Source organism: Chionomys nivalis, chromosome 11 (genome assembly GCF_950005125.1).
Source record: "Chionomys nivalis chromosome 11, mChiNiv1.1, whole genome shotgun sequence".
NCBI lineage: Eukaryota > Metazoa > Chordata > Mammalia > Rodentia > Cricetidae > Chionomys > Chionomys nivalis.
This window is the reverse complement of record NC_080096.1, coordinates 32,364,094-32,391,127: the sequence shown is the minus strand read 5'-3', so window position 1 is coordinate 32,391,127 and position 27,034 is coordinate 32,364,094. Positions and strand designations below refer to the sequence as shown.

At 46.3% G+C, this 27,034-nt stretch overlaps 1 protein-coding gene across 3 annotated transcripts in view; it reads right to left on the bottom strand.

The window, feature by feature from the left end:
• St3gal3 (ST3 beta-galactoside alpha-2,3-sialyltransferase 3) overlaps window positions 1–27,034 on the bottom strand; it is a 220,504-nt gene that overhangs the window by 69,603 nt on the left and 123,867 nt on the right. For all 3 annotated transcript variants that reach the window (XM_057784235.1, XM_057784238.1, XM_057784236.1), the window contains one exon: window positions 15,868–15,960. In XM_057784235.1, the coding sequence (XP_057640218.1) occupies window positions 15,868–15,960 (93 nt within the window). The remainder of the gene's footprint in view (window positions 1–15,867; window positions 15,961–27,034) is intronic.

The following is a 27,034-nucleotide window of genomic DNA, read 5'->3' as shown; positions in this document are numbered from 1 at the left end:
CTAAGCTAAGCAGCCCTCCCCGTTCTACTAAAGCCCCAAACTTCCTACCTCATCTGGGTTACCAACCAACCTCTCCTTACTCTGGCTTAAGGGTTGCTGGCCTTTCCAGGGTAACCAAGCTGTGCTAAGTGTCTCTGTGCACGGCCTTCCTGAGCCCTGGTGCAGGCAGTGCTGCTGGGTAAGGTAGGTTCTGAATGGTGAGGCTGGTGTCCAAAGCCTGCTCTCTTCCCAGCATGGTCCAGTACTTCTCAAGGCCCGAGAAGGGCCAACTGCTTTTGCTTTTCACACTTCACTTCTGTCCCAGAATGATAACTGTACAAATTACAACAAAAAAGAACCACTAGGGAAATTAAAGACCCGTGGAAAATGTAAGCCCCATCTCAAAATTATTAGATTCATCAGCATAAACTTACTGTAATTGCTATGAAAGTTTCCAAAACTTTAGTCTGTAGAAAATTGTGATGTGGACCGGTTCATATGGCTTTTCGTCCTGCGATATACCACAGACTCCGGAATGGCAGATACCCAGTCTGGAGCGTTCTGTTGAGGCTGCTGCCTGTCTTATCTTAGGGTGGAAGTTACTGGAAGTTACCTGGAGAACCTGAGGCCCTGCCCTGGGGCAGGAGAAAAGATGCTCTCTGATGCTTTGGGACCAGATAGAAGACTGAGGCCTAGCACACAAATTCACGATCAGAGGGAGCTCACAGTGGGTCAACAGCAAGCAAAGCAGTGTGGGTCTCAAGGCCTCTAAAAAAAATAAACAATGAACCAAACAAAAAACTCAGCTCTGGCCATCCACTAAAGCCCCACGTATGAAGGTTGGAAGACAGAGCAAGGAGGAAAGAGAAGGGGACGTAGCTTTGGGGTACTGCTGAGGTGAGTTCCCTGACTGTTAACGGAGGGCAAGCAAGCTACCACAGGGTAAAGTTAACTGAAAACCAGAAAGTGGACTGGCTTCCAGAGGCTGTCAGAACACTGGCTGCTGAAGAATATCCTGGGAACCGGGGAAAGTGGATGGCCAAGAAGCCAACCAGACACAGGTGGCAGTTCAAGCCGAAGTCCAGCTCAAGCACAGGCATTGGCTGTCAGTCCTTTAAGCAGTTTCCTGCACTCTGCAGAGGAGTCTCGACTCTGTGTGGCCCTGATCTTTTCAGAGGGAAGCCCAGCCAGCACCCAAGGTCTTTGCTGCAGAGGGAAACGGATCAAAACCCCTTAACACGTCCTCCAAACAAAAACAATTTGCATTCCCCACAAAAGTGCAAGGTTCAGAGCCCAGAAAAGAAAGGGATAGGATGGGGCTGTTGAATTTGGTCCCGGCTCTGGGCTACTGTAACCGTGGGCAAATTGCAGCTTTCCCATCTATAAAATGGACCTAAGAGCGCTTCCAGTGGGGCTGCTGTGCAGAGGTTGAGGCCAAGAATGGTATTCAGCACTGTGGCCAGCTTGCAGTGGGGGCCCTAACAACTACGACTTTCCATGTGTATGGCTGGCTGACTGTAGTAGGGGTATGCCCCTGGCATCTAAAAAACTGAATGGAACCTTGGCATCTAAAAAACTGAATGGAACCTTGTAGAAGGAACCAAGGGGTGCACAATGAAGAACGAAGAAGCCATGGAGGGACAGAAGAAACCAGAACACAACAGAATGAAGGCCCAGGTTCCCCAGCAGTGGGAGAGGTTGGTGGATCTGGTGACAACAGGGAGGGGCTGACTTCAGAGAAGAAATTTCATAGTGTTGGGAAGGGCTGGAACTCTGGGGCTGCTTAGAAATTCACGTGGGGAGTGAGACTCTAGACTTTCTGCTTAGGTGAAAGTGGACTGCGCTGTCATTTCCTGAAATCTGCGATGCCATCTGACTCAGTGTATTTGAAATCTGGGGAATATTGGGTTTGCGATGACTGAGTCATCCAAGTGGAGGTGCCCCTCAGGAAGTAAGCTGAGCCCGGATTAAGAGAGCTGTTGGCTAAATACCCTAGCTGATGCAATGGGGCGATGAGAGAGGAGAGCCGTGCCAACAGGACCAGAGGGAGCCTTCAGGAAAGACTGGGGACTCCTCAGGGTCGGAGGACGTGGGGGTTGGGTGACGACAAGTCAGAGCTTCTAGGCCACGGTGAAAAGAGCAGGCCGGCTGCCTCTGCATTTGTCAGGGAAGGTTTTGGGGTGATCTGGACAACAGCATTTAAAGACGGTGTGAGGACAGAGGCTGGGCAACACAGATTCAGGGCTAGCAGGATGGGACAAACAGGAAGTCCTTATCACACTCCTGGCGTGTGGAGGAGGCTGGGCATTTTCCTGGAAGCATGGTGATTCTACTCAATGGGAAAGAAGACTGGTTTCTATGATTTATAGTATGGGACGGACAGAATCTATGCCACTCAGTCTTACCACACCTCCTTGGAGTTGTAGAGATAAACGTCCCAGGATCCTTCTCTGGAGGGGCAGAGAGGAACGTGCTTTGGAATGTGGGGATACCAGCTCCTCAGCTACCCTGGCTAGGAGCCCACAAGCTTTCAAAGCCCCCAGGGCAGTGCATCAGGCGTCCTATACCTTGTCACGCAAGGGCCCTAAAACAGGCAACAGGGACTATGTTGCCTCCAGACTTCCTGCCTCAGAGAGCTCTACATGGTCTGGGTGGCCACCCTTGTATTCTAGGAAATGCAGCCAGCTTGGACCAAGGCTTTGCAGTCCAAGAATCACAGTTCCGAGCCTACCAAATCAGAGTGTGCCCTGTAGAGCTGCATAAAAGGGCGTAGCTCCACCACTGCCTCAGCAGCCATGGGCAGCATCTGGCTGACATCTGTGCCCTGACCACTAGCATCCGTCCACAGCTGTGACAGGAAGTAGGATGCAGTAGTTAGACATGCAGGCTCTGCAGCCAGAATACTTGGATTCAAAACCCAGTTTAAACCAGAAATGATGGTTCATGCTTGTAAATACTGGCACTTGAGAGGCTAAGGCACTTGAGAGGCTAAGGCAAGAGGACTGCCATGAGTTCAAGGCCTGCCTAGGTCATGCAGTGAAGTTCAGAATAGTCAGAATAGCATGGGTTACAGAATGAGTTCTGTTTAACACACACACACACACACACTCCTTCCTTCCTTCCTTCCTTTCTTCCTTCCTTCCTTCCTTCCTTCCTTCCTTCCTTCCTTCCTTCCTTCCTTCCTTCCTTCCTTCCCTCCCTCCCTCCTTCCCTCCCTCCCTCCCTTCTTCCTTCCTTTATTTTTCGAGGCAGGGTTTCTTTGTAGCTTTGAGGTCTGTCCTGGAATTAGTTCTTGTACATCAGGCTGACCTCAAAGTCACAGAGATCAGTCTGCCTCTGCCTTCCGAGTGCTGGGATTAAAGGTGTGTGGCCGCTTTCATCCATATCTGTGTGACTTCAGACAAATTCCTTGACTTCTCTGTGTCTCCATTTCTTTATATCAAAACTGGACTAATAATAAAATCCATCTCATAAAGTTGTCAAGAAGATTAAAACAGAAATAGAATAAAAATTCTCAGCACAGGGCCATTAGCGGCTGTGGCTTTCACTCTTTGCCTGGGGATGACACTCAATACTGAGTGGCCAAACTGGTCACCATATAAAAGACATGGTACTCAGGCTGGAGAAATGGTTCAGTGATTAAGGAGCACATATGCTCTTGCAGAGGACCTGAGTTTGATTCCCAATACCTACATCAAGCAGCCAGCAACTGCCTGGACCTTTAGGTAGCTGATACCCCTCTGGCTTCCTCAGGCGCATACACAGGCACACAAATATAAATAATTCATTTTTAAAAGATATGATACTCAATGAACTTAATCATTTCTTCTATCAATATGCAAAAGAGCTACTCATAGGCTGAGAGATGACTCAGCAGTTAAGAGCACTGGTTGCTCTTCCAGAGGACCAAAGTTCAAGATCCAGCACCTACTCAACAGCTCACAACTGTTTGTAATTCAAGTTCCAGTGGATCCAACTTCCTCACACAGACATACGTGCAGGCCAAATATGAACACACATAAAAATTAAATGAATAAATAAACAGAAATAGTTATTCACATGTATAAATAAAGGATTTCCAGGAATATGGAATATCAACAATGGTTCTCAGTGACACATTCAAATGAATTAAAATTTTTTCCTATAGACGTCTCAATCTTTCTAATGCTGTGACCCTCTAATACAGTTCCTCATATTTTTCTTTCTTTTTTTTTGGTGGCTGGAGAGACGGCCGTGGGTGCTGGGAACTGAACTCTTATATTTTTGGTTGTGAGCAACGGCTGAGCCATCTCTCCAGCCCTACAGTTCCTCATATTGTGGTGACCGTCAACCTTAAGATTATTTCGATGCTGCTTCATAACTGTAATTTTGCTGCTGTTATGAATTTTACTGTAAATAGCTGATATGCAACCCCAAAGGGGTTACGACCCACAGGTTGAAAACCTGTTTGAAAACACTTAAAGTATTTATTGAGATCTACTCTGAGATGTGTATTTCCCGCATAGCAAAACAACAAGAACAAAAACCCCAAACTCATCTAAATATAATGGAAATCACTGGTAAACAGAATTCATTTGCTAAATGTTCAACTTACTGGAAAGACCTAACACTTATATTAGCCCCAGGAGATGTCATTGGATCTCACTGTCTTAACTAACATGGGCAGTGATGCTCAGACTTCTCCAAGTTCACACAGTCTGTTACGTGAGAAAGCCACAAGGACTTGGGGACACCAACCAACATGCATGTCTTTCCAACACAATGTGCACTGCAAGATGCCAGGGTCACTTTCTTTCTGCAGCTCTCCACTAAGAGAATGCAATAGAGCGCTGTGCCAGAGAAGGCAGAGGATGCCGAGGAAACAGGGCCTTCTAAACACAGTAGGACTGGACGCGCACACAGACTTAGAGAGACTTCGGCAGTATGAACAGGGCCTGCATGGGTCTAAGCCGGATGGGGGCCCAGCTCCCACCTCTACCCAGAAGCTGTCTCCAATTGACAACGGCTCACAAAGGGAAAAGCAGCTTTCTCCAAAAGAGTCTCCCTGGGCATACAAATCACTCGTAAGGGCAGGCTGCATTCCCAGCAGTAGACTGCCAACACAAAATAAACTCAATGGCATTTTTGAAGGGTTTTTTTTTTTAAATCTTACAGATCTTTTGTGTATGTATTATGTTTCTGGTTCTGTATTTTTATGGGATTTCTGTGTGTGTGTAAACATATGTACCTCGGTGTCTACATGTTTCTTGTTCTTTTTCTTTGGTTCTTCTTCTTCTTTTGGCTTGTTTTCTTTATTTGTTTTGCCCTACTCGAGTTTGGTTTTATATTATTTTTATTTTTTAGACGTCTGTTATCTAATAAGAGAAAGAAAGGGCATGGATCTGGGTGGGAGGGGAGGCAGAGAAGATCTGGCAGGAGTTGGGGAGGGGAAATCATAATCAGAACATATTACATGAAAAAAATAAGGAAAAAAGAGACGATGCTAGACAGTTGACACATCCTGTATTTCAGCCTGATTTCCGGGTGGAAGCTGGGCTAATCAGATACAGAAGAGAGCAGAACTAGGCTTGACTGGGGCTCTGCCACACATGACATCCATTCCTCTCCTCTGGTGCCCGGGCAATGTATCCACAAAGAACACGAGGGCAGTTGAGGCCAGCGTGTTCCACACAGAGAGCTCTAAGGCAGCCAGAACTACATAGAGAGACCCAAGAGAGACAGACAGACAGATAGACAATAGCAAAAAAGAACAACGGCAGCCAGGCTGAGAGCTATCTGCAACAGAACGGGAAAATACGATGTAGCAAGTACTGGCCCTGGTGCAGAGCTGCTCTCTGTGAAGGCAGAGACCACCTCCACAGAGACAGTGCTAGAACAGAAAAGCTCAGGGGTATCTCTAGGAAATGTCTGGAGTGCATCGCCAGGATCAAAAATGCCTTTATGAAAATTATAGGCTACAGAATAGCACTATTGCTAGCCAAGAAGGTTCCCTTGGCCCAGCATGACACAAATCTGGTGTCTTTGGGTTTCCAAGCTTCCTCTGGGTCATACAGGAGTTCGAAGGCAGGCTGGTGGAGACTGAGATGTTGGTTCAGACTGTTTCCTGTGGCTCCCACCAGAACCCAATGCTAGCGCTTTAGGCGGCAGCAGCGGCCCACGAGTCAGCGCTGAGCGAGTCTGCAGCAGGCTCTTCAAAGGAAAAGGAATCATTTACAGACTGTTTGTCTGTTTTCCACAAGTCCATTTTCAAATAATCTTTATTCTAAAAGCCGCCACCAATGGCCCTGCACTATTGAGCCTTTGAAGTTGTCTTTGCATTTTCAACATGAGAATTTCATCAGCAGGAGGTTGGGTGGCTTTCCTGCTTGGCGTCTTCGCTTTTGTTATCTAGAGCACGGACATTTCAGGTATCGTATTTCTGTGTTTACTGTTGAATCTGCCTCACTGGTGAAAATGTCATGCTGTTGTGTTTCAGGAATTTCTGTTTTAGAATATGTTGTGTGTTTATGGTCATGCATGTTAAGCACCAATGTTCCATTTCATATCACTTTGGGGTTTACATGCATATGTAAGCAGGTGCACTGATATTTTTCTCTATTTGCCAGTATTCTCATAAAAAAAACTAGGGTCCTGGAGAGTGAAGGTTGATATGACTTGTTATGTAAGTGTTTTGTACATATTTATGCATTTTCATTTATATAGACTTATTGGAGGTGTGCCCGTGTCAGTGAATAAAAGCACAGTTTGATGCATATGTTCTTAGTTTATTATTTATATTTAAAAGCAATTTATGCTGATAAAAACAAATTACATTGATAAAACCAAACAACTTCTGTAAAGTTGTTTTGAATTTTTTGTAAAATAAAACTGTTTCTTTACATTTAAAAAAAAATACTGACACTATAATATAAACCAAGCCTTACATTTGTACAGTGTTCTTGGTCAAAGTATCAAGAAATATTAGTTACTCACATAGAAAGAAACCTAAGCTCCAACTTCATTCCTAACACCAAAACCCAGAATAGATTAATAATTTAAGTAGAAGTTATTAAATTAAAGGTAACAGAAGAAAACAAAAGGAAGGTATGGTGGTGAATTTTCTTTTTTCCTTTTGCGAGAGTCTCACTACTTAGCCCTGATTGTTCTGGAACTCACTCTGTAGCTCAGGCTGGCCTCAAACTTCCAGAGAGCTACCTGCCTCTGCCTGTGCTAAGATTAAAGGCACAGGCCAGCACATGTCATGATGGTCAGTCTTGACTGTCAACTCTAGGGGACTCAGGATCACTGTGGAAACAAATCTCAGGGCATCTCTTTCTCTGTCTCTCTCTCTCTGTGTATAGGGGTGTGTATGTGTGTGTGGGGGTGGGGCGGAGTTATCCAGAGTCAGTTAACTGAGACATGCAGACCGCTCTGAAAGGGTGATACAATTCCAGGGACCGTGGTCTAGGACTGGACAGCAAGGAGAAAGCTGGCTGAGACTAACATTCATCTCTCTGCTTCCTGACAGTAGATGCGATGCGACCAGCAGCTCACACTCCTGCTGCCACGCCTCCCCTGCCACGCCTCCCCTGCCACACCTCCCCTGCCACGCAGGTTGCATCCTCTCCAACTGTAAAGCAGAATAAACCCTCTATCCTCCAGTTGCCTTTCTCAGGTCTTTTGTCACAGAAACAGGACAGGTAACTAACACAGAAAGCGTCATCAGGTACCAACACACATGCAGGCAAACTTTAAGAGCCATTACAGAAGACAACTTGCAGGTAACTTCCAAAATTAAAAATGCTTACAATCTTTGATCTGGAAATAGCACTTTACATAATCTTGAATGTGTGAGAAGTAATGTACAAAAAAGGTTATTCATAAGGTAATATTTTTAAGAGTGAAGTTTGGAAACTGTCCATCAAAAAGGAACTGCTTAATTAAAATATGGAGCATCTACCCGGGGCAATGTTATGTAAAAAAAAGATGAGAGGAATCGGGAAGGGGGTGCCTGCTATCCCGGCACACTGGGTGAATTCAAGGCCAGCCTCAGCTACATATGAATTCTATGCCAGCCATACTATATGAGACCCTGTTTCAAAACAAACAGACAGATAGACAGACAGAATGAGGGGACATTTGCTTCTAGCTATCATGGAATACAGGGACAAGATTTATCTTCCAAACTCAATAACTAGAAAAATAAATAAAACAATGGTCTTCAGGAAGAAATACAGTGAGCCCCATAGGGCCTAGGTCACTGCGTGGGGACAGTGCCCAATCTTCAATGAGGATGGGAATCTAAACAGAGCTGGAAGGTCTTTCTGAGGTGAGCAAACACATCAACATTTAGGAAGGCTACAGAGTCTGTATCTCACAGGACAGACTGCTTTAGACAAGAGAGCAGTACAGAAAGCTCTGAAGATCTGCAAGGGCACCTTCCAAATCTTTGGTGAAGTACTGATCTGAGCACATAGGGAAGGAGATGCTGGGGTTAAGTGAACCATCGGGAGGAAGCAAGCAAGCAAGCAAACAAACAAACAAATATCTGGTGCTCACACCAGACTAGGAGCTGCTTCTGCTCATATAAGGCAGGGCGGAATACATCAACAAGAGTGGACTTACTTGCTAACACAGGAGTCTTTGGGCAATGTTCTCAGAAGGCTACTGCATCTGAGGGATAAATGGCTCTAGAGAAGACTGCTCAAGACTTGCCTAACACTGTTCACACAAGCCTACAGGGCCCCTACTGTTTCCAAGCAACTTTATTAAATGTACCAAAATTCAGAGCCTTTTAAAGGAATACAGCAAGATCTAGCACAGGATAAAAACCTATTGTGTCCAATAAAAACTGTCAGGTAAAGAACCAGAAAAGTATACATCAATAGAAGCTGTTCCAGAATTAGCAGAGGGGAATATTAAAGCAGCTTGCCTTGGTTACTTTTCTATTGTGATAAGATACCATGACCAAGGCAACTTACAGAAGAAGAGTTCATTTAAGGTTTACAGTTTCAGAGAGTTGGGATCCATGACTGTCAGGGCAGAGAGCACGGCAGCAAGCAAGCACTGTGCTGACGGTAGCTGAGAACTGGCACCTGACCACAAGCAGGAGGCTGAGAGGGACAGCTAACTGGGAATGGCATGGTGTTTTGAAACCCAAGAGCTCACCTCCAGTGACATACCTCCTCTAATGAAGCCGCACCTCCTAATCCTTCCAAAACAGCTCCACAAACTGGGTGCCAACATTTAAAAATGAGCCTATGGGAGCCATACTCATTCAGATCATCACACAGCTACTACAAAAATTCTCATTAAGCAGAAAAAAACCATAGATGTGGGCTGGAGATATGACTCAGCAGTTAAGATCACTGGCTGTTCTTGCAGAGATCATGAGTTCAATTCCCAGCACACACAAGGCAGCTCATACTGCCTATAACTCCTGTTGCAGGGCTTCTGACACCCTTACACAGACATACATGCAGGCAAAATACCAATGAACATAAAATAAAAAATAAAACAAAACATGGACATAAAAAAGAATGAAACAGAAGACATAAAAAAAGACCCAAAGGAATAGAAATTAAAAGTATACATGTGTGCTTGGATTGTTTCTGCCTTTTGACAATTATGAATAATGTGGCTTAAACTTAGTCATAGATATTACAAAAGAAAAAAACCAGACAAAACAAAATTATGAACCCACAAACCCTCAAGATTAAAAAAAAAACCCCTCCATTCAAATGAGTACAAAGAGCATCATAACCAGGGGAAGCCCCATATGACACTGTCGGTAAGGAAAGCAGCAGAAGAAAAACCAGGCAATGCCAGCACTCAGAAGGCAGAGGCGGGTGGATCTCTGAGTTCAAGGCCAGCCTTGTCTACAGAGCTAGGTCCAGAACAGACAAGACTACACAGAGAAACTCTGTCTCTAACAAACAAAACAAAACACTACAAGGCAGCGTGGCTGTGGGAAGAGTTGCTCCTCAGCCAGGCAAACCTTAAAAGCCACACACACACACACACACACACACACACACACACACACACACACAGTCAAAAGAGGTTCAGCAGATGGAGATACAAATTTACTATGTTACTGCAGTCACCAGCGCCTGTCCCTTTCTGACTGACTTATTGCACTAGGTGTAACATCTTAGGGGTTCATACTGCAATGAGACTTCACTGTCCGAACCTGTTTTGTCTTCCCTTTGCCTGCTGATGGGCACTTGGGTTGCTTGTAGCATTAGGCAATTATAAACAATGACTTTACGACCTTGGGTACACAGATTCCTGAGTCCCTGACTTCCATTATTTTGGCTGTGCACCCAGACGAAGGACTTCTGGATCTCATGCTAATGCTAGTCTAATGACATTGGGAATGACCACACTGGTTCCCATAGCAGCTGCACCACCCTACCTCCCCAACAGTGCACAGGGGTCTAATTTCTCTGCACCTTACAAGCTCTCGCTATCTTCTGGTTTTTGGACAGTAGCACTAGGTATAAGGTGGCTTCTTGTTGTGTTTCTGCTTTGTATTTCTCTAATTAGTCATGCTGAGTATCTTTTCATATACTTCTTGGCATTTGTGTATCTTCCTTTGAGAGGAGCCTATATAAGTTCTTTGTCTATTTTAAAACCAAGTAGCTCTTTTTTTGTTGAAGAATTTTAAGAGTTCTTTGTATATTCAAAATATCTTATTTTTTAAAATTATTCATATATGTGTGGGTCAAGAAGAAATAATGAAACAATACTGTGACTTTATGATAGATGGATAAATAGATGTAAAATGCATGATAAAACAGCACAAAGAATGGAAAAATATTGCATAAGGTTGTTATAGTCTATACAAAGGTTATTTAAAAGTAATTATAAATTAAAAATATACCTTATAAAATTCAAAACATCCATTAAAAACAAAACTAAGCAATACAATTATTAAGCCAACAGTGAGGGTAAAATGAAATCATAGTATGTAATTAATCCAAAAGGAGGCATGAAACGAAAGAAACAAATAGGAACTAATGGTAATATAGTAGACTTAACCATACTCATATTGATGACTTCCATATAAATGGCATATAATTTTAAAAATATTTCACTAAAAGGCAGACATTATCATACTGTATTAAAAAGCAAGGCTCAACTATGTGCTGTATACAAGAAACTATCTTAAATATGAAGACATAAAGACACTAGCATATTAAAAGCAAGGATGGACTGTTTGTTACCCCACCATGCATGCAAGAGCTCAAGAGCAGAAAAAAAATATATCCCTTTATATATATGTGTGTGTGTGTATCCACATACACACGGCAAATGAGTTAGTAGAGCTAATTTTTATCAACTGAAGTAGTTGCCATGATTGACATTATACAAGAAACTTACAAGGATAATTACTAGTGAAAAGGAAACATTTATACATTTCAAAATATCAACCAAATCCAGACATCCAGAAAGGCGATATGATAACCACAGTGTATAAGAACCAAATGACAGCTTCAAACTGAATGAACCAAAAACTGATGAATGACGATTTCAACTCCTGTCAGAATTAAGTGGCGAGAAAGCCAGTAAAGACATGGTGGTTTGACAAACACTATCAACCATGCTCATTTGTAGAGTCCCCAATAAGAGCAAATATTCTCTTCTCAAGAACATCCACCAAGACGGACCAGATTTTGCCCCAAAACTCAGACCTCAATCATTTAAAAGTGTCAAACCCACAAAAAGTACATTTTGATTATATACACCCTCAGACAACTAGAAATTAAATAACACTTTCAAAGATCTCATGAGTCAAAAAAAAAAAGTCATTAAGGGAAGTTAGAAAAAAATACATATCTGTACTTTATTTTTTTAGGTCTCTGCCCCTGGTTCCTAAAAACTTCAAAATAACAACATTAGGGGGAAATTTTTCCCTTGTTTGAAAATTTGTCTTTAATTCTTTGACATTTCATATGTGTATATAATGTACTTTGGTCATTTCACCCACAGATCACTCTCCCTCATCCCTCTTCCACTTAAGGAACCCTTCTTCCCTGAAAGTTCTCCTACTCACATGCCTTTGGGGGGCCTTCTGCTCAATGCTGGGGGGCTTCTCTCCAATACTGGGGGGGCCTCCTGCTCCAATACTGGGGGGCTTCTCTCCAATACCAGTGGCCTTCTGCTCCAATACTGGGGTCTTCTGCTCTAATATTGGGGTCTTCTACTATTAAATCAGGGGTCTCCTGCTCTAATGTTTGGTCTTTGGTGCTTATTCCTGACTCAGAGCTCCTAAGACTTTTGCAATTTTCTAAGTGACAGGAACATCTGACATAGAACTCCAAGTTCCTTGGAATTTTGGGGGTGACAAGGACATCTTTTACTCTAATGAGAGACTGTTGGTGGATACCTGGAGAGCCTCTGAATGGGGGCTGACTTGAGTGGGCCAATCACGTGAGCAGAGGACAGAAAGTTTCAGTCATATCTACTCTGTGTCCTCCAGGGATGGGTGAGCTGACCAAACTGTTAAAATATAATAATCATATTATTTAACAGCATACTGAAGAGTCCACTGAATATAGCAAGGCAAGAAAAAAAAAAAAAAAGAATAGGCAGTACCAGGCCAGCGAGATGGCTCAGGGGGTAAAAGTGCTCACTACAAAGTGAGAACACAGATTCCACTCCCAGAACCCACAAAAAAGTAGAAGGGCAATTTTCTGTCTGGCGAGAGTGGGATGTTGGTTTCCCACTATTAGTGTGTGGGGTTTGATGTGCAATTTAAACTTTAGTTGGCGAGGGGGGTGGGAGGGAGAACTGGGGGTGGAATGTAAAATGAATAAAAAAGAAATAAATTTTTAAAAAAAGAAGAGGAAGGAGAGAATCTACTCGGGAGTTTTCCTCTGACCGTGCGATGCATGTTGTGGCGTGCCCCACCTCACATACGTGCCACGATAAACAGTAAGTGGAATAGAAAGGAGAGGCGATGGGACCTGAGGGGGTGAAATAAAACCGTCCTTAGTAACAGAAGAAAGGACCGTCCAGTCGAGTGTGACATTAGCACAAGGGCAGACAAAGATCAGCAAAATAGCAATGCACATGTCAGTGATTTTCAATAATTCAATAAAACCAAGGTACTTTAGTGCATGCGTGTGCATGTATGTGTATGTATGCACATGTGTGTGTTGTCAGAGTTGCCAACACTATTTTGGAACCAGCAAACACCTATATGCAAATAAAGAAATCCCAAGTTCTTACATGCCACCATATACAAATCAAAACTCTAAACGGAGCCGGGCGATGGTGGCGCACGCCTTTAATCCCAGCACTTGGGAGGCAGAGGCAGGCGGATCTCTGTGAGTTCGAGACCAGCCTGGTCTACAGAGCTAGTTCCAGGACAGGCTCCAAAGCCACAGAGAAACCCTGTCTCGAAAAACCCCCCAAAAAAAAAAAAACAAAAAAACCCCCACAAAACTCTAAACGGGTCAGAGGCTTAAATTCAAGAGCTAAACCCATAACAATTCTAGAAGAAAACAAGAAAAAGAAACTTCTGGCCTTGTGTTTGAGAATATTTCTTAGATACAACACCCAAAGTTTAATACATAAAAAAAAAAGGTAATGAGTTGGACTCTATCAATATTAAAAATTCCTGCCCTGTAAAGACACGGAGAGAATAACACTCCCCCGCCACACACACACCCAGGCCCAGAGAAGGACGTTAAGTAGGTGGGACCGTCAGCTACAGCTGGTGGGACACAAAACTGGTACAACCACACGGAAAGACAGCTTGGCAGTTTCTTACACACGAGCCGTACATACGCCACTGACCCGGCCACTGCACTCCTAGGTCTAGAAAGGTGAACATAGGCATCCAGACAAAGCCCATACTCTGTGTTTTAATGGATCTCTCCTCCCCTTAAGCCACGCCCCAGTGCCCAGGCGGCTTTCTTTATAACTGCCTCACACTGGAATTACCGTACGCTTCTGTGTGAACAGAAGCCTCACATCTCTGCTATGGAATACTGCTCAGCAGCCACAAGGAGCAGACAACCAGCGTATACAACAGATGCATGGACTGTGAATACATCACATCAAACTTGAGATGCTCCCTCAGAAAGCTGCACACTCTGATTCCATGCCTAAGACGTTCTAGAAACATTACAGAGATAGAAAGTAGGCCAGTGCTTGCCGAGGCTGAGGGTGAGAGAGGGGATCTCCAGGAAGTAGCGTGGGGAATCCTGGGGAGATGTGTTACCGATTACCGTGCTCACATGGTCGCATCTGTCAAAATTCAGAACGACATCAAAGGGCAAATTTTATTGTACATAAACTTCAACAAATACTTTTTATCAAAATTATGTCGATATAATTATGTTATATAATAATTTTAAAAATGATATGGGTTTTAGCACTTGGGAGGCAAAGGCAGGTGGATCTCTGTGAAGTCAAGGCCAGCCTGATCTATACAGCAAACTCCAGGCTAGCTAAAGCTACACAGTAAGACCTTGTTTCAAAAACAAAACAGAACAAACAAACAAAAACCAAAGATATGGGGTGCTGAGCATATAGTTTAGGGGCAGACATTGGTTTTAGTTCTCAGCATCCCCTAAAGAAATAAAAAATATGAAAACAAAGATGGACTTTATTGTATTATAGTAATATAATAATCTGTAACATAGCTTTTAGGAGTAAAAAGTGAACTACAGAACAATAAAACATATTTCCATGTGTGATGAAAGTGACTGTCTCTGGGGAAGGGATGGAGAGCCACACCCCACCACCACACACACACACACACACACACACACACACACACAGAGGCACGCACGCATGCAGATTTGTATTACTTTCAATTAAAATAACAGAAGAAACCTATGTCCAGGTCAAGGGAAACTCACAAGTGTCTAGGCTAGGGGATGGAGTTGTGCAGCTTGTGTAAGACAGAATACAGTGCCTCACACTCTAGAGGATTCAGTTACAGCCAGAGGACGCCAGCAGTGGGGTCAGCTCAGAAGGCAGAGCCCGCACTGAGAACCAATCTGAGCACCAGCAACTGTAGCCCCTGCTTTCCACAGGCAGCTGGGTGGTACTGCTCACAGTGGGTGAGAGAATGCACATCCCACTCAAGATCCTGCATCTGCTTTGGTACTAGCTGCTTCTCAGCATCCCTCAGTGAAAACAAACTGTATGTCCTGAGCCTGGGCTCTAACGATGGGAGGCAAGTCCTTCCCTCAGAAAGCAGAGCTGCCCCCAGCACTCTGGTGAGCTGAGTGCCACATCTCGGTGTCCAGAAGCCCTTTCTTCAGCTCTCACCATTTTTCTTTATAGAACAAAATGACACTGAATCTCCAGCACTTAGAGATGAGGCAGAACAATTTCAGCTCTTTGGTCCCCATTCCACATCGAGGCCTGATAAAGGCATTTGGTAAACAGAACTGACTATACCCGGCACACATTCTTTTGGCTAGTCTGAAATCAGCGAGATCAGGCACCCAGATGCAAAACCGACAGAGAGGGAAGGTGCTAACATCCAGAGAGCTTCAGGAAGCATTCGTCATTCCTGCTTTATTTGGATATGTCTCCCTGAGGCCAGCAGTAGGACCCAGCTTGGTTTAACCAAGGATCCCAGGACCAAACGTGTCAATGCTTTGACACCTGGCTTCCAGGGCCAGCCATGCAGATTCTACCTCCTCTCTCTCTTCTAAAGGTGCTGCAGGGCCAGGCACAACTCTTAGAGGCCGAATGGGAGTTAAACATGGCAAAAGCAGAGTGGGTGGTGTGGGACCTGTGGAAGCAGAGTCCTTCCCCTGGCCCAGAGGAGGGGGCTTACAGCAAACGTATTTCCTCAGGAGGAGGCCAAGCCCCTAAGATGTTTCATAGGGCTGAGCCACAGCCCACACTGTTCAGGCATTGTGGGACAGAATCACTTACCTGGGGAAGATGGCAGTCATCAGGGCTGAAGCGTAGCCGGGCTTGCAAGCTCCCTCTGAAAAGTTTGCGTACTTGGTGGCTAGCTCGGCAGGCCTGTGGGAGAGAAGGACGGTCAGAGCTTGCTGGGCCCAGAGCAGCGGGTAGATTATCAATTCACCAGGAGCCGCAGGGACTGAAATGGAATCCAGCGCTCTTCCCAAAGATAGGCACTTCAGGCTCTTTCCACATCAGGGTTTAGGAATGAAACCCACCAAGTTGCTAAGAGAATCAGACAGCCCACTAGAAAAGGTCCCTCGATGGCCTCCACAAAAGGAACCCTCTCGGTTGTGCAGATCCTTTGTAGTAAGCCTGACCACCAATGAGGCAGTGCCTACATGACTACAAAGGCTTTGACACATCGGGAGGCACGGGCCCTCGCACCTTCCTGGCATGTCCCGATGTGCCCAGTCTCTTCTGCCTTTATCCCCTCCACCCCCACCCACTCTGATCCACCCAGTGGCGACCATGCACAGTGCCCTGAAGAGAGACACAGCAAATGTGTGTTACCGAGCCACTGAAGAATCAATCCCCTGGCTGATTTTCAGTTGAGCATGCTCGCCTATTTTGAAATTCTCCTGGTCCTCCTTGTGGAGACCACCAGTTCCTTCAAAACCAAACTCAGACGTGGGCTTTGCGGGAGTGATTCCCTGACCCACAGCCAGCTGCCCCTCTCTACTCTGGCAGCCTCCCTACCCACCATCCTTATCCTGCTCTCAGCCCAGCAGCACTGCCCACCACAGGAGAGCTGTTTCCCAATAAAGCACCAGCTCTCAAGATCAGACCTCTGCCCACGCTTTGAACAGAGATTGGGCATGCAGAGACCCCTGTACTTTTTTTTTTTTTTTTTTTTTTTTTGAGAACCAAAATGATGCCGACAGCCTCCCTTTGCTATGACCCGCAGACAAGGCAATCTCAGGAAGCTACGGGGTAGATGCAAGCCCTGCCTGAGGGCTGTGTCCGGGCCTGGTCTTGGCTGTGAGACTATATCGACCTACAGCATCGGGTTTCTACATCCTGATGTGTTCAGTGTGGTGCTGGAGTCACGGCCCTCTACCACAGTTCTGCCCCAAGCAGTCTGAAAAACATCAGGACATCGTCAGGAAATGACCCCGTGGACCCCAGAACTGTAGGCCCACCAGCTGTGTCACCAGCCAGTTTTGATTTCCAACCTTGTCTCCCCACCCCCACCCTCACATACGCTGGGCAATTCTCCGGTGCCTGGCTGCTCCCCTGGGTGTGGCTCAGCAGCAAGCTGGCCCTCAGCAGGGCCCCTGCAGGGATTGGAGTGTGGGTGTGTGTGTCTCTGCTGGACAGCCAGGAATGTTGCTGCATCATCCGCTGGGTGTCAAGTCCAATTCACCCATGGAGGTCTAGTCCAGGGCCTTATGTAAGGGACTGCTTGATAAGTATACGCAGAATTTTAGAAATCTACATTTGTAAGCCTTCCCTGCCAATGAGATGCAAATGCAAAGTGAGGGGCTGAAACTTTATTTGATAAACAAAACAAACTTAAAGGTTCGAACAGGAGGAAAAAAACCCTGTATTTTCCTATGTAAATAACTGTCTTTTGGAAATGAAATATAGACGTCAGTGCAATTACGGAGCTTACTGGAAGCGTCGGGACAAAGTACGGTGACTAATAGTTCCTCCTCTCAGCAGCCCTGGGAATGGGTGCCGCGTGCATCACTAACAGACTCTTGGAGCTCAGAGAGATGAAGAGCCGGACCGTGCAGCTGCGTCTGCCTGTGTCAAGAGTACTGACGCGACACTACCAGCACCATGTCACAGAAGCTGGCCTAGAGCCCAGCACCAGTAGGAGCAGTTCCCGTGGCAGGATATGGGTAGAAATGAGGGTCAAGAAGGCCTCACCCCACTCTTTGAAAGTATGTACACAGCACTTTGGCCTTCATGCCATGTCTCCAAAGCCCTTACCCTCAGGGTTGTCCAACTTGTACCAAGTGTCTGTGGGTTTTCTGAATTCCAGAACGTTTACAAAGAAGTTGGACGGCAGATGGCGGCTGCCATTCATGACACAGCGCATTGTAGAATGATCGACAGATGAATCTCTGGTCGCATCTTCCCTCTCCCCAGTTCATGCTCTCAGCTTGTGGAAGGTGACTGAAGGAGGGCCTAGGCGCCTAGGCTAGGGTCATCCATGGCAGAGGGGAGAGCCTGCTGGCCAGATGGAGGGCAGAGAAGTGGGAGACAGGCAGGGCAGGCAGGAGTCTGCTTTTCCTAGGTGTGCGAGGTGGTCCAGTATCAGGGATGATGAAAGCCAGCCAATTCATTTAGAAAGCCAGCCAGGGCATAGCGGGGCACGTCAATTATTACCAAATCAAAATGCCTTAGAAATGGCCTCCCAAATGTCCCAGTGAGAGAAGAACAGGAGGAGTGTTGAGGGGTCTGAGTCATCCTGCAAGCTGGGACCTCTGGGGCAGACAGCGGTCAAACCCACCAAGATTAATGGTCGCCGGCTCCCTCAGGCCAGAACAGTTAGTTTCTCTAGGCACCCACTCCAAATGCCAGGGGGTCCCCAGATGTCTGATCAAATCATTCTGCCCTTGTTCTTCTCCTGCTCTGCAGCTGGCATTTCACTGTGGAAGACTGCGCGTTTCATCCACTGAGAGTGCCCATTGTGCTGCGAACGTGACTAACCAGCCCCTGGGGTGAGGAGTGCAAACCGCACGCTCTTCAGGCGAAGACCAGATGCTGGTGCTCAAACGAAAACCCAACGTCCACTCCCCCACTTCGCTCAGAAGGGCCGAGTTTAGGGAACCAGGCCAAGTCTTGGGCAGTGAATGGACGGAAAGTTACATCTAGAATCAGAGGCTGCCACGGAGGCCGCTGACAAGGGGGTGAAGGAACAGAAAAATCCCACCTGTAGCCTCTTATGCAGTGGGAATGCGGATCCCTGGGATCTGGTGAGGAGTGGAGGGCTGGCCATCTTCTCAACCGCACAAGTGCGGTGAGACACAGAAGGTGGCAGAGGCAGGCAGAGCTCTCATCCAGGCGTTGAGCATCGGGCCATGTCTGCATTCAATCACAGGGGAGAGTTGCCGTGCTGACTAATGTCTGCAGAAGTCAACATCTGGGGGTCTTCGCAGGCAACATACACACATAAGGAAAATAAGGTGGCAGAAGCAGACTGAACACCTAGCTCACGTCTGGATTCGATGGCAAGGGAGAATTGCTACTTTTGGACAGACATGTGCCTTGGGAAGATCAACACCTGGGAGACAGCCAGAAGCACCAGGATGGAGCAGTAGGTGGAGACAAAAAAACTGAAACTAACCGGAAGACAGGCAAGGTGGCTCAGGCCTACAATCCCAGCTCCCAGGAGGCTGAGGCAGGAGGACTGGCACAAGCTTGATGACAGTCTGAGTGACAGAGTGAGAGCCTGTCTCCAAGACAACAACAACGACATCCAGGAGAGAGAGTGTGATGTCCCACAGGGGGCAGTGGTGTCAATAGGGTAGGCTGGTCAGGGGAGACCTGGGCTGGAGCACTGACTCGGGCAACATGCAGGCCACTGCTGACTTCCCTGGAAGCTGGTTCACTAGTGGGCGTGGGTGGGAGTATGGGTACGGAGGCAGTGGGAGTGGTGGACGCTCAACTCAGATTCCACCGGGCTTAAGAGGAAGCAAGGGGTGACTAGGGTCAGACGGGAGGCTATTTTGAGGAGTCTGCTACAAAGGGAGACAGAAACGGCCAGAAGGAAGGTGAGGTAAGGATGGCGATGTGTTTTTATTGTTGTTTTGAGGACAAGAAGTATTTCAGCATGTTCATACACTGATCAGAAGGACAAAAACTCCCGATGCTTCAGAGATGGGGCAGTTGCAGAGACCATGTTCTTGGGAGGGTGGGAGAGGGGAGATCGACCCTGACCCACCAAACCAACTCCTCCCACCTGTGGTCCCCACACGCCTCAGGGCACACTTTCATTCTGGGGCTCACTTGTTTTCAAACTCTGCTTCCGTTTCCTGCTCTCATTCACTCACTCAACAAGAATCCAAGGGCAATGGAGTCCCTGCTTGGATTTTTATCCTGGCCGTGTCATTTTGGAAGCTGTATGATTTGGAGGCATGTTACTAAACTATAAGATTTTTTTAAAATTAGGAACATGTGTGCATGTGTGTAGTATGTACGTGTAAGTGCGAATGCCTGCAGAGACCGAGGCATGAGCAGGTGTTCACCAAAACAGCTTTCTGTCCTAATTTGGGAAGAGGAAGGGGCTGGAAGGGGTGAGGACAGAAGAGGGGAGGGGTAAATATAATAAAAGTAAATTATATGCATGTAAGAAAAATCACAATGGAAACTCATTATTTTGTAAAATCAACATATGTCAGTAAAAAGTAGGAGATGTGCCCTGTCCTGGATCATTTAACACAGGACATGTGTTACAGAGTACATAAATAAGTACCAAGCTGTTGCACCAAGAGCAATTAGTCTTTGACTTGCAATGCTAATCGGTGCAATGGGAGATGGGGTGATGGCTGGGGCAAAAAGCTCGAGGGTTAATCTCAAGGACTCTACAGATCAGTGACGGGTGTTCTGTAACCAACAGACCAAATTCTAGAACCATCTTACAGAGGACTGGACACTAGTCACGAGAGAAGCCTGAGTGTGTAACACACAATCCACTACCTGACTGCTCAGGCAGAGCCAAGTCCCTAGCTGGGGTGGTGGAGCCCCTCAGCACAGTACGCTCCATCACTGCCTTCTCAGTTCCTCTTCCTTCCTGAAGACCAGCGTCTCCAGTGACCAGAGCTGTTTCTGGGGCAACCGTGCGACGGGGAAATGGTAGCCGTGGCTTTGCTTGGCTTTTGTCATCTTATTTGATTATTAAACATTTCCATTTGAATTTTCCCACTAAAACAGCCTTCACGTAAGAAAATAACTCAACGCCATCATAGCTCCCCTTAGGCACCCAGATGAACCTTCTCTAGACCCTGTGTGCTTGGTGAGTGTTCCAGCCCTACCTGAGAGGGACAGCACAGTCCCTGTCTTTTCCGCTGTTACCCCTCTAACCTTCTAACTCTTGTAACAAGGCCCTCTGCAGGGAGTGAGTAGTGCTGGGCTGTCTGTCCGTGGGCTGTCCTCAGTCTCTTCCTGTAGACACAGGTGGTGGGGTCAATCCACTCCACCCTGGCTGTCACTGTGCAGACATGGATCTCTCTACAGCTTTTGTCTACGCTCCTGTTTAACTGAGGATTTTGAAGCTGACATTACTGCAGTTTAACCTCATGTGGGGGCTTGGCCATTGTCTTCATCCTGGACGGGGAGGACGCTCCCCAGAGCCCTCCCTGTGTGTTGGCCTGTGCGCTACAGACATTTCTCCCAGGGCTCGGGCAGGGGCCTGCTGCGACGGCTCCAGCTCGGTTTTGTTTCTATACTTGAATTCTTTAAAAACATAAACACACCCTCTTTCTGGGTGGTAGTGAAAAGAGCAAGGGAATTAGCACACTGAGCGTGAGCCAAGTGCCCGGCAGCAGATCTATGATCTAATCTAGCTTGGTGGAAGCCTCGAAAGCAGCCCTGCCAGGAGATGCGGCTAGATGTGCTGTTCTGTTCACGCTCAAAATGTCACACGATGAACCGAACACAGCCAGAAAACCCATTTCTACTCATATTTTCCTTGGGGTTCTGGGTGACAGCGGCATTTGTGGCCATTGTTAGCAGAGCAGTGACAAACTGGGAGAGTTACTGGAAGCTAGGACATCAGGAAGGACAACACCGAGCAGTGATATCACCAGATGAAGCAAATGGTACCGCGTTGCTTCTGTAAAACAGGCTCCAAAAGGGCACAGCGCCAGAGTCACCACGCGGCCACCCATTTCTCGCCACAGGGTGGGGATCTTTGCATGAACGCTGTATCTGACAACACGGACCAGAAAGGTTCCTGAAGCCAAACGGAGAGAGGAGGGTCTGCGTGGTGACTAGATAGTAACCCAACACATCCAGCTTTTCCACCCACCACCCAGATACTTGGCAAAAACACCCACCCAATCTCAACGGCCCCAGCAACTGCTCTGTTCCGGCAGCTGGGGCTTTGCATGCAGCCCCACTCCAAGGTGTGGGGGAGGGGAGCTCCCTGTGTGGAGGTCAGAGGAGAACTTGCAGGAACCAGTGCCCTCCTTCAATGTCAGTCCCAGGCACTGAACTCAGGTCATTAGGCTTAGTGACGAGGGCCTTTACCTGCTGAACCACCTCCCGAGCCCAGCTGTTTTCATTAAATTTTTTTTTAAAAAGATTATTTTATTTGTATGAGTGTTTTGCCTACACGCATATCTGTGCATGTGTGTGTCTGGTGCTCCTGGAGGTCAGAAAAGGGTGTTGGACCCTCAGGAACTGGGGTTACAGACAGATGGTTGTGCCAGTGTTGATGGGACCCAAACCCGAGTCCTCTGCAAGAACCCCTGAGCTGCCTCCTGAGTACAAATCCCTCTATTTCTTTGGCAGAAAGAGCATGGACTTGAGCACGTGTGTTTCAGCTGTGGCCCCAGGGCATGGGCGTCCCGCGAGAGCTGTCAATGTGGCCGAGCACATTCGTAGATGGCAGCGTCTGTTGTCACGAGAAAAGGCTGGACACCGCCGCATCTGAAAGAGGGAGGACTAGACTTCAAGTGACAAGCTCTCCTGCATGGTTTCTGTGGCTCTGAGAGGAGGAGGGCTGGTGGGTAGGACAGAGGACACTGAGGAAGTAGCCTGTCAGTCACAGCCCCTGCTGTAGTACCAATCAACTTCCCTACTTCTATCTCCTCCTGGATGGTCAGAGTTATACTAATTTGGAAGAAAATAACAGTTCCTTTCACTTTTGTGACCTGAATTCTCTCTAAGCCATTTGCCAGTTTCAAACTTCTACTTGAGAGACCAACATTTGTATACACAGGCTTGTCATCTACGGGTACCTCAGCATCTATGTGAGCACCAGAGAAGGGCTAAGTCTCAACAGAAGCTCACAGAAAAGACTTGTGTCTGATTTCCTTACGTAGGATCAGGCAGGTCTTTATTTCCAGAGAGCACAGTCCCTAGGCCCACTAGGTCGAGGCTTCTCAAAGCGGGCGTATTTATTGGAGTAATAAATATACTTGAGAGGACCAGAGAGATGGCTCAGCAGTTAAGAGCACCGGCTGCTCATCTGGAGGACCCAGGTTTGATTCCTACCACCCACGTGAAGGCTCAAGATCACCTGTAACTCCAGTACCAGGGGTGCAACGTTCTCTTCTGTCCTCTTCCGGTACCAGGCATGAATGCGGTGCACATATGTTCATGCAAGCAAACACTCATACACTTAAATAAACTTCATGGAGAAGTCTATACCAGAACAGCACATTTGTACTATGGAATAGAGCACGGAACTTTGAAAATAAAATGAGGGCTCTTAAAGACCACTGTGCTCTTAGGGAGCCCTTACTGGGTATGTTCATCCCCCTTCCATCCAAGGTTCTCTGGAGAATTGCTTCAAAAGTACACCACTCTTGGCTGATGCTTCCATGTTGGATCCTGTCCTCAAAATGCTTATAACCCAGAAGCAAGAAGATAGGTCAAAAACAAAACAAAACAAAAAAACCTTAAAGGATCAGCTCAAGCAGAGACGTGTACAGGGTGCGGGGAGGTGAGGCACTTATCCTAGGGACTTGGGAGGGCAGAAGGGCGTTCTCAGCAGGGGACCCAATATAGACAAGCCAGAAGAGTGAGGAACGCTGTGCAGTCTGTGAGCAGATCATGGTTCTGCCGCTAGGACAGTAGTCTGCACGGGAGGACTCATAAGCAGAGCAATACACGCATCAGCCCGGGAGAGAAGCGAGCAGGCCTGTTGTAAGAGATAGCACTGTTTACGAAGAGAAGGGAACTACGGGCAGCAGACAGTAGACAGTGAAGGAATGCAGTCAGCAACCACTGAGCAATGGCAGCGGCTTGAGTTTGATTTCTTTCTTTTCCATTATTGTTGACTCTTTAATCACTCCGTGTGACTGGTGGATATCATCGTCGTTTTGTAAAGAAGAAAATATAGACATCCGACTGGGCAGGAGCAGGAGGACGATGGGAATGAAAGGCTGCGGTGATGTGGAGTTTGCCCTGCTGGGTGCCAGTCTTGCTTTGGCCCAGTGTTTCCTCACTATGCCCTGACTCTTTCCCTTTGGAATGGTAATGTATATTTGGTGCCACTGTACTTTGGAAGTATGTAACTTGATTTTTTTTTTAATTTACAAGGGGTTATAATTAAGAGATTGTTTTAGACTTAGGAGAAACATTGAGCTTTGGACTTTTAAACAGTGCTGAGGTGAAAAGACTTTAGGGACTTTTGAAGTTACACTAAATGCATTCTGTGTTGTGTTATAGCCAGGAGCCCATGGGACCCCAGGAGTGGAATGTGATGGTTTAAATGGGATAGTTCCCATAGGCTCATGTTTAAATACTTGCCCCCCCCCACTGGTGGAACTGTTTGGGAAGGATTGGGTGTGGCCTGGTGGAGGAGTGTGTCACTGGGGCTGGGCTCTGAAGTTTCAGAGACTTCAGTCATTCCTGGAGTGGCCTCTCTGGCTCCTGCTTACAGACGAGGATGTGTGTTCGCAGCTGTTCCTGGAGCCGTGCCTTTGCTTTGCAGCCATGGATGCTAACCCTCTGCAGCTGGAGCTCATTAAATTCTTCCTGTTAAAAGGCGCCATGGTCATGGTATTTTATCACAGCAACAGAAAGGAGCTAATTCGAAGGTCTTCTGATTCCAAAGCCCTTGGATTTATACACGCACATTTGGTGACGGGAATGAATGAACCAGGGCCCCTGTATTGTAAGAATATGCTCTCCTGCTAATCTACACCCAACCTGATTATATAAAAATTAATGCACTTTTTAAATTGTTTGTCTTTTGAGACAGGGTTTCTCGGTGTAGCCATGGCTATTCTGGAACTCACTCTGCAGACCAAGCTGGCCTTGAACTCAGAGATCTGCCTGTCTCTGCCTCCTGTGTGCTGGGATTAAAGGTGTGAGCCATCACCACTGGGTTATGCACTTTATTTTTATGAATAATTTTAGATTTTCAGAAAAGCCAAGCAAATAGAGCCCCACCCTCTTTCCCCCATTGGTGATATCTTGTATTACCGTAGTTCATTTCACTTTTTGTGTTAAGAGGTTCTATGGCAGTGGTTCTCAGCCTTCCTAACATTGCCACTCTTTAATACAGTTCCTCATGCTGTGGTGACCCCAGCCATGAAACTATTTCATTGTTACTTCATAACTAATTTCATATCATACCTGATATGAAATCCCCCAAGGGGTCACGACCCACAGGCTGAGAACCTCTGTCCTCTGGGTTTTGGCAAATACAGACTTATTTCTCTCTTCCCTTCCACTTAGGGTTGCTGGGGCCCTTTTAGTACCCATAGTTTGGTCTTTTCTGGAATGTCACACAGTTAGAACCATACAGTATGTAGGCTTTCAGCCTGGCTTCTTTACCCAAAGAGTCACGGCTGGAGCCTCCTCGTCTGTGAGGGCTGATGCCCCTTTCTTTTTCATGCTGGAGACCATTCCGCTGTCTGGATGTGGCAGCTGTTCATCTTGCTTCTGGTTTGTCACAATCACGGGTATCACCTCTAGAAATACTCATGAGCAGTTTTTGTGTGCATGTACGTTTTCAATTGACTCGGGTAATGACTGTAATGATATTTCATTTCTATTTTAATAAATAAAGCTTGCCTGAAGATCAGAGAGTAAAAGAGCTGCCCTGATCAGCCTTACAGACCAGGCAATGGTGACAGACACCTTTGTCCCAGTGGTCACACTAGTTTGCAATAGAAACCAGGTGGTAGTGGTGCGCACCTTTAATCCCAGCATTGGAGAAGAATATAAAACAGGAGGAGAAAGCTCTCAGACAGTCTCATTCTGAGATTCTGGGAGGCAGGATCGCCATTTCAGACTAGATAGAGGTAAGAGCCAGTGGCTGGTTGTTTTGCTTTTCTGATCTTCAGGTTGAACCCCAATATCTGTCTCTAGGTTTTTATTAGTCATGCTACAATCTACCCTGAAGGATGGTGGTCAGCACATCTGGTTAGATCCTATTTGGCTGCAGAAGTCCTGCAAAACATTGCCAACATGGACAGAATGTTCTGCAGTACCACTAGTACTAAGTAAGAATTCCTGACCCACCTCCTTGCCAGCACTGAAAATTGTTAGGGTTTGTTTTTATTTAATTTTGGCCACTCTGACAGGTGTGTGAGTCTCTCATTGTTTAAATCCCCCACACTGGAGACATACAGTGTGAGAACCTTTTTATATACTGACATATTTATTTGATATTTGTATGCATTTTTTTTAAAGATTTGTTTTGTTTATATGAGTGTGTGCGTAAGTATGCATGAACACAGGTGCCTGGCCTGTGGAGTCCAGAAGAGCTTGTCAGGGTACTGGAGTTGTGAGTGGTTGTGAGGTACCTAGCACAGGTGCTGGGAACCAAAGTCTGGTTCTCTATGAGAGCAGCAAACACTCTTAACTGCTGGGCCCTCTCTCCAGGCCCCATCTGCATATCTTTTTCACAAAGTATCTGTTCTCTGTCCTTTTTAAAATGGGTTGGTGGTTTTCTTACCATTGTGTTGTTAAGAGTGAGGGGAAAAGTAAGAAGAGCGGCTGGGCAGGGGAGGTCAGATGCGGGTCTGAGCGGATGCAATGCTCTGCACATGACTAGATCGCTTGCTCCACCCCCGTTGTGTTCTCATTTGTTAAAAGCATTTAAACACCATCTATTTCATGCAGTTATCTATCAGCTCACTTACCCAGGCATCAGATAGTTACTGGGCAATCGCTAAGCAACAGGTGCTAGGGAACAAAAAGCCCTGTGCTGAGAGGGGTGTACGCAGACAAGAACAAGTACGTACCATGTGTGGACCATCCAACAGTGATGAACAAGATGTGTGGACCATCAACAGTGATGAGCAAGATGTGTGGACCATCCAAGAGTGATGAGCAAGATGTGTGGACCATCCAAGAGTGATGAGCAAGATGTGTGGACCATCCAAGAGTGATGAGCAAGATGTGTGGACCATCCTACAGTGATGAGCAAGATGTGTGGACCATCCTACAGTGATGAGCACTCCATAGAAAAATGACACAGTAGAGAGGGCCAGTGAGCCAG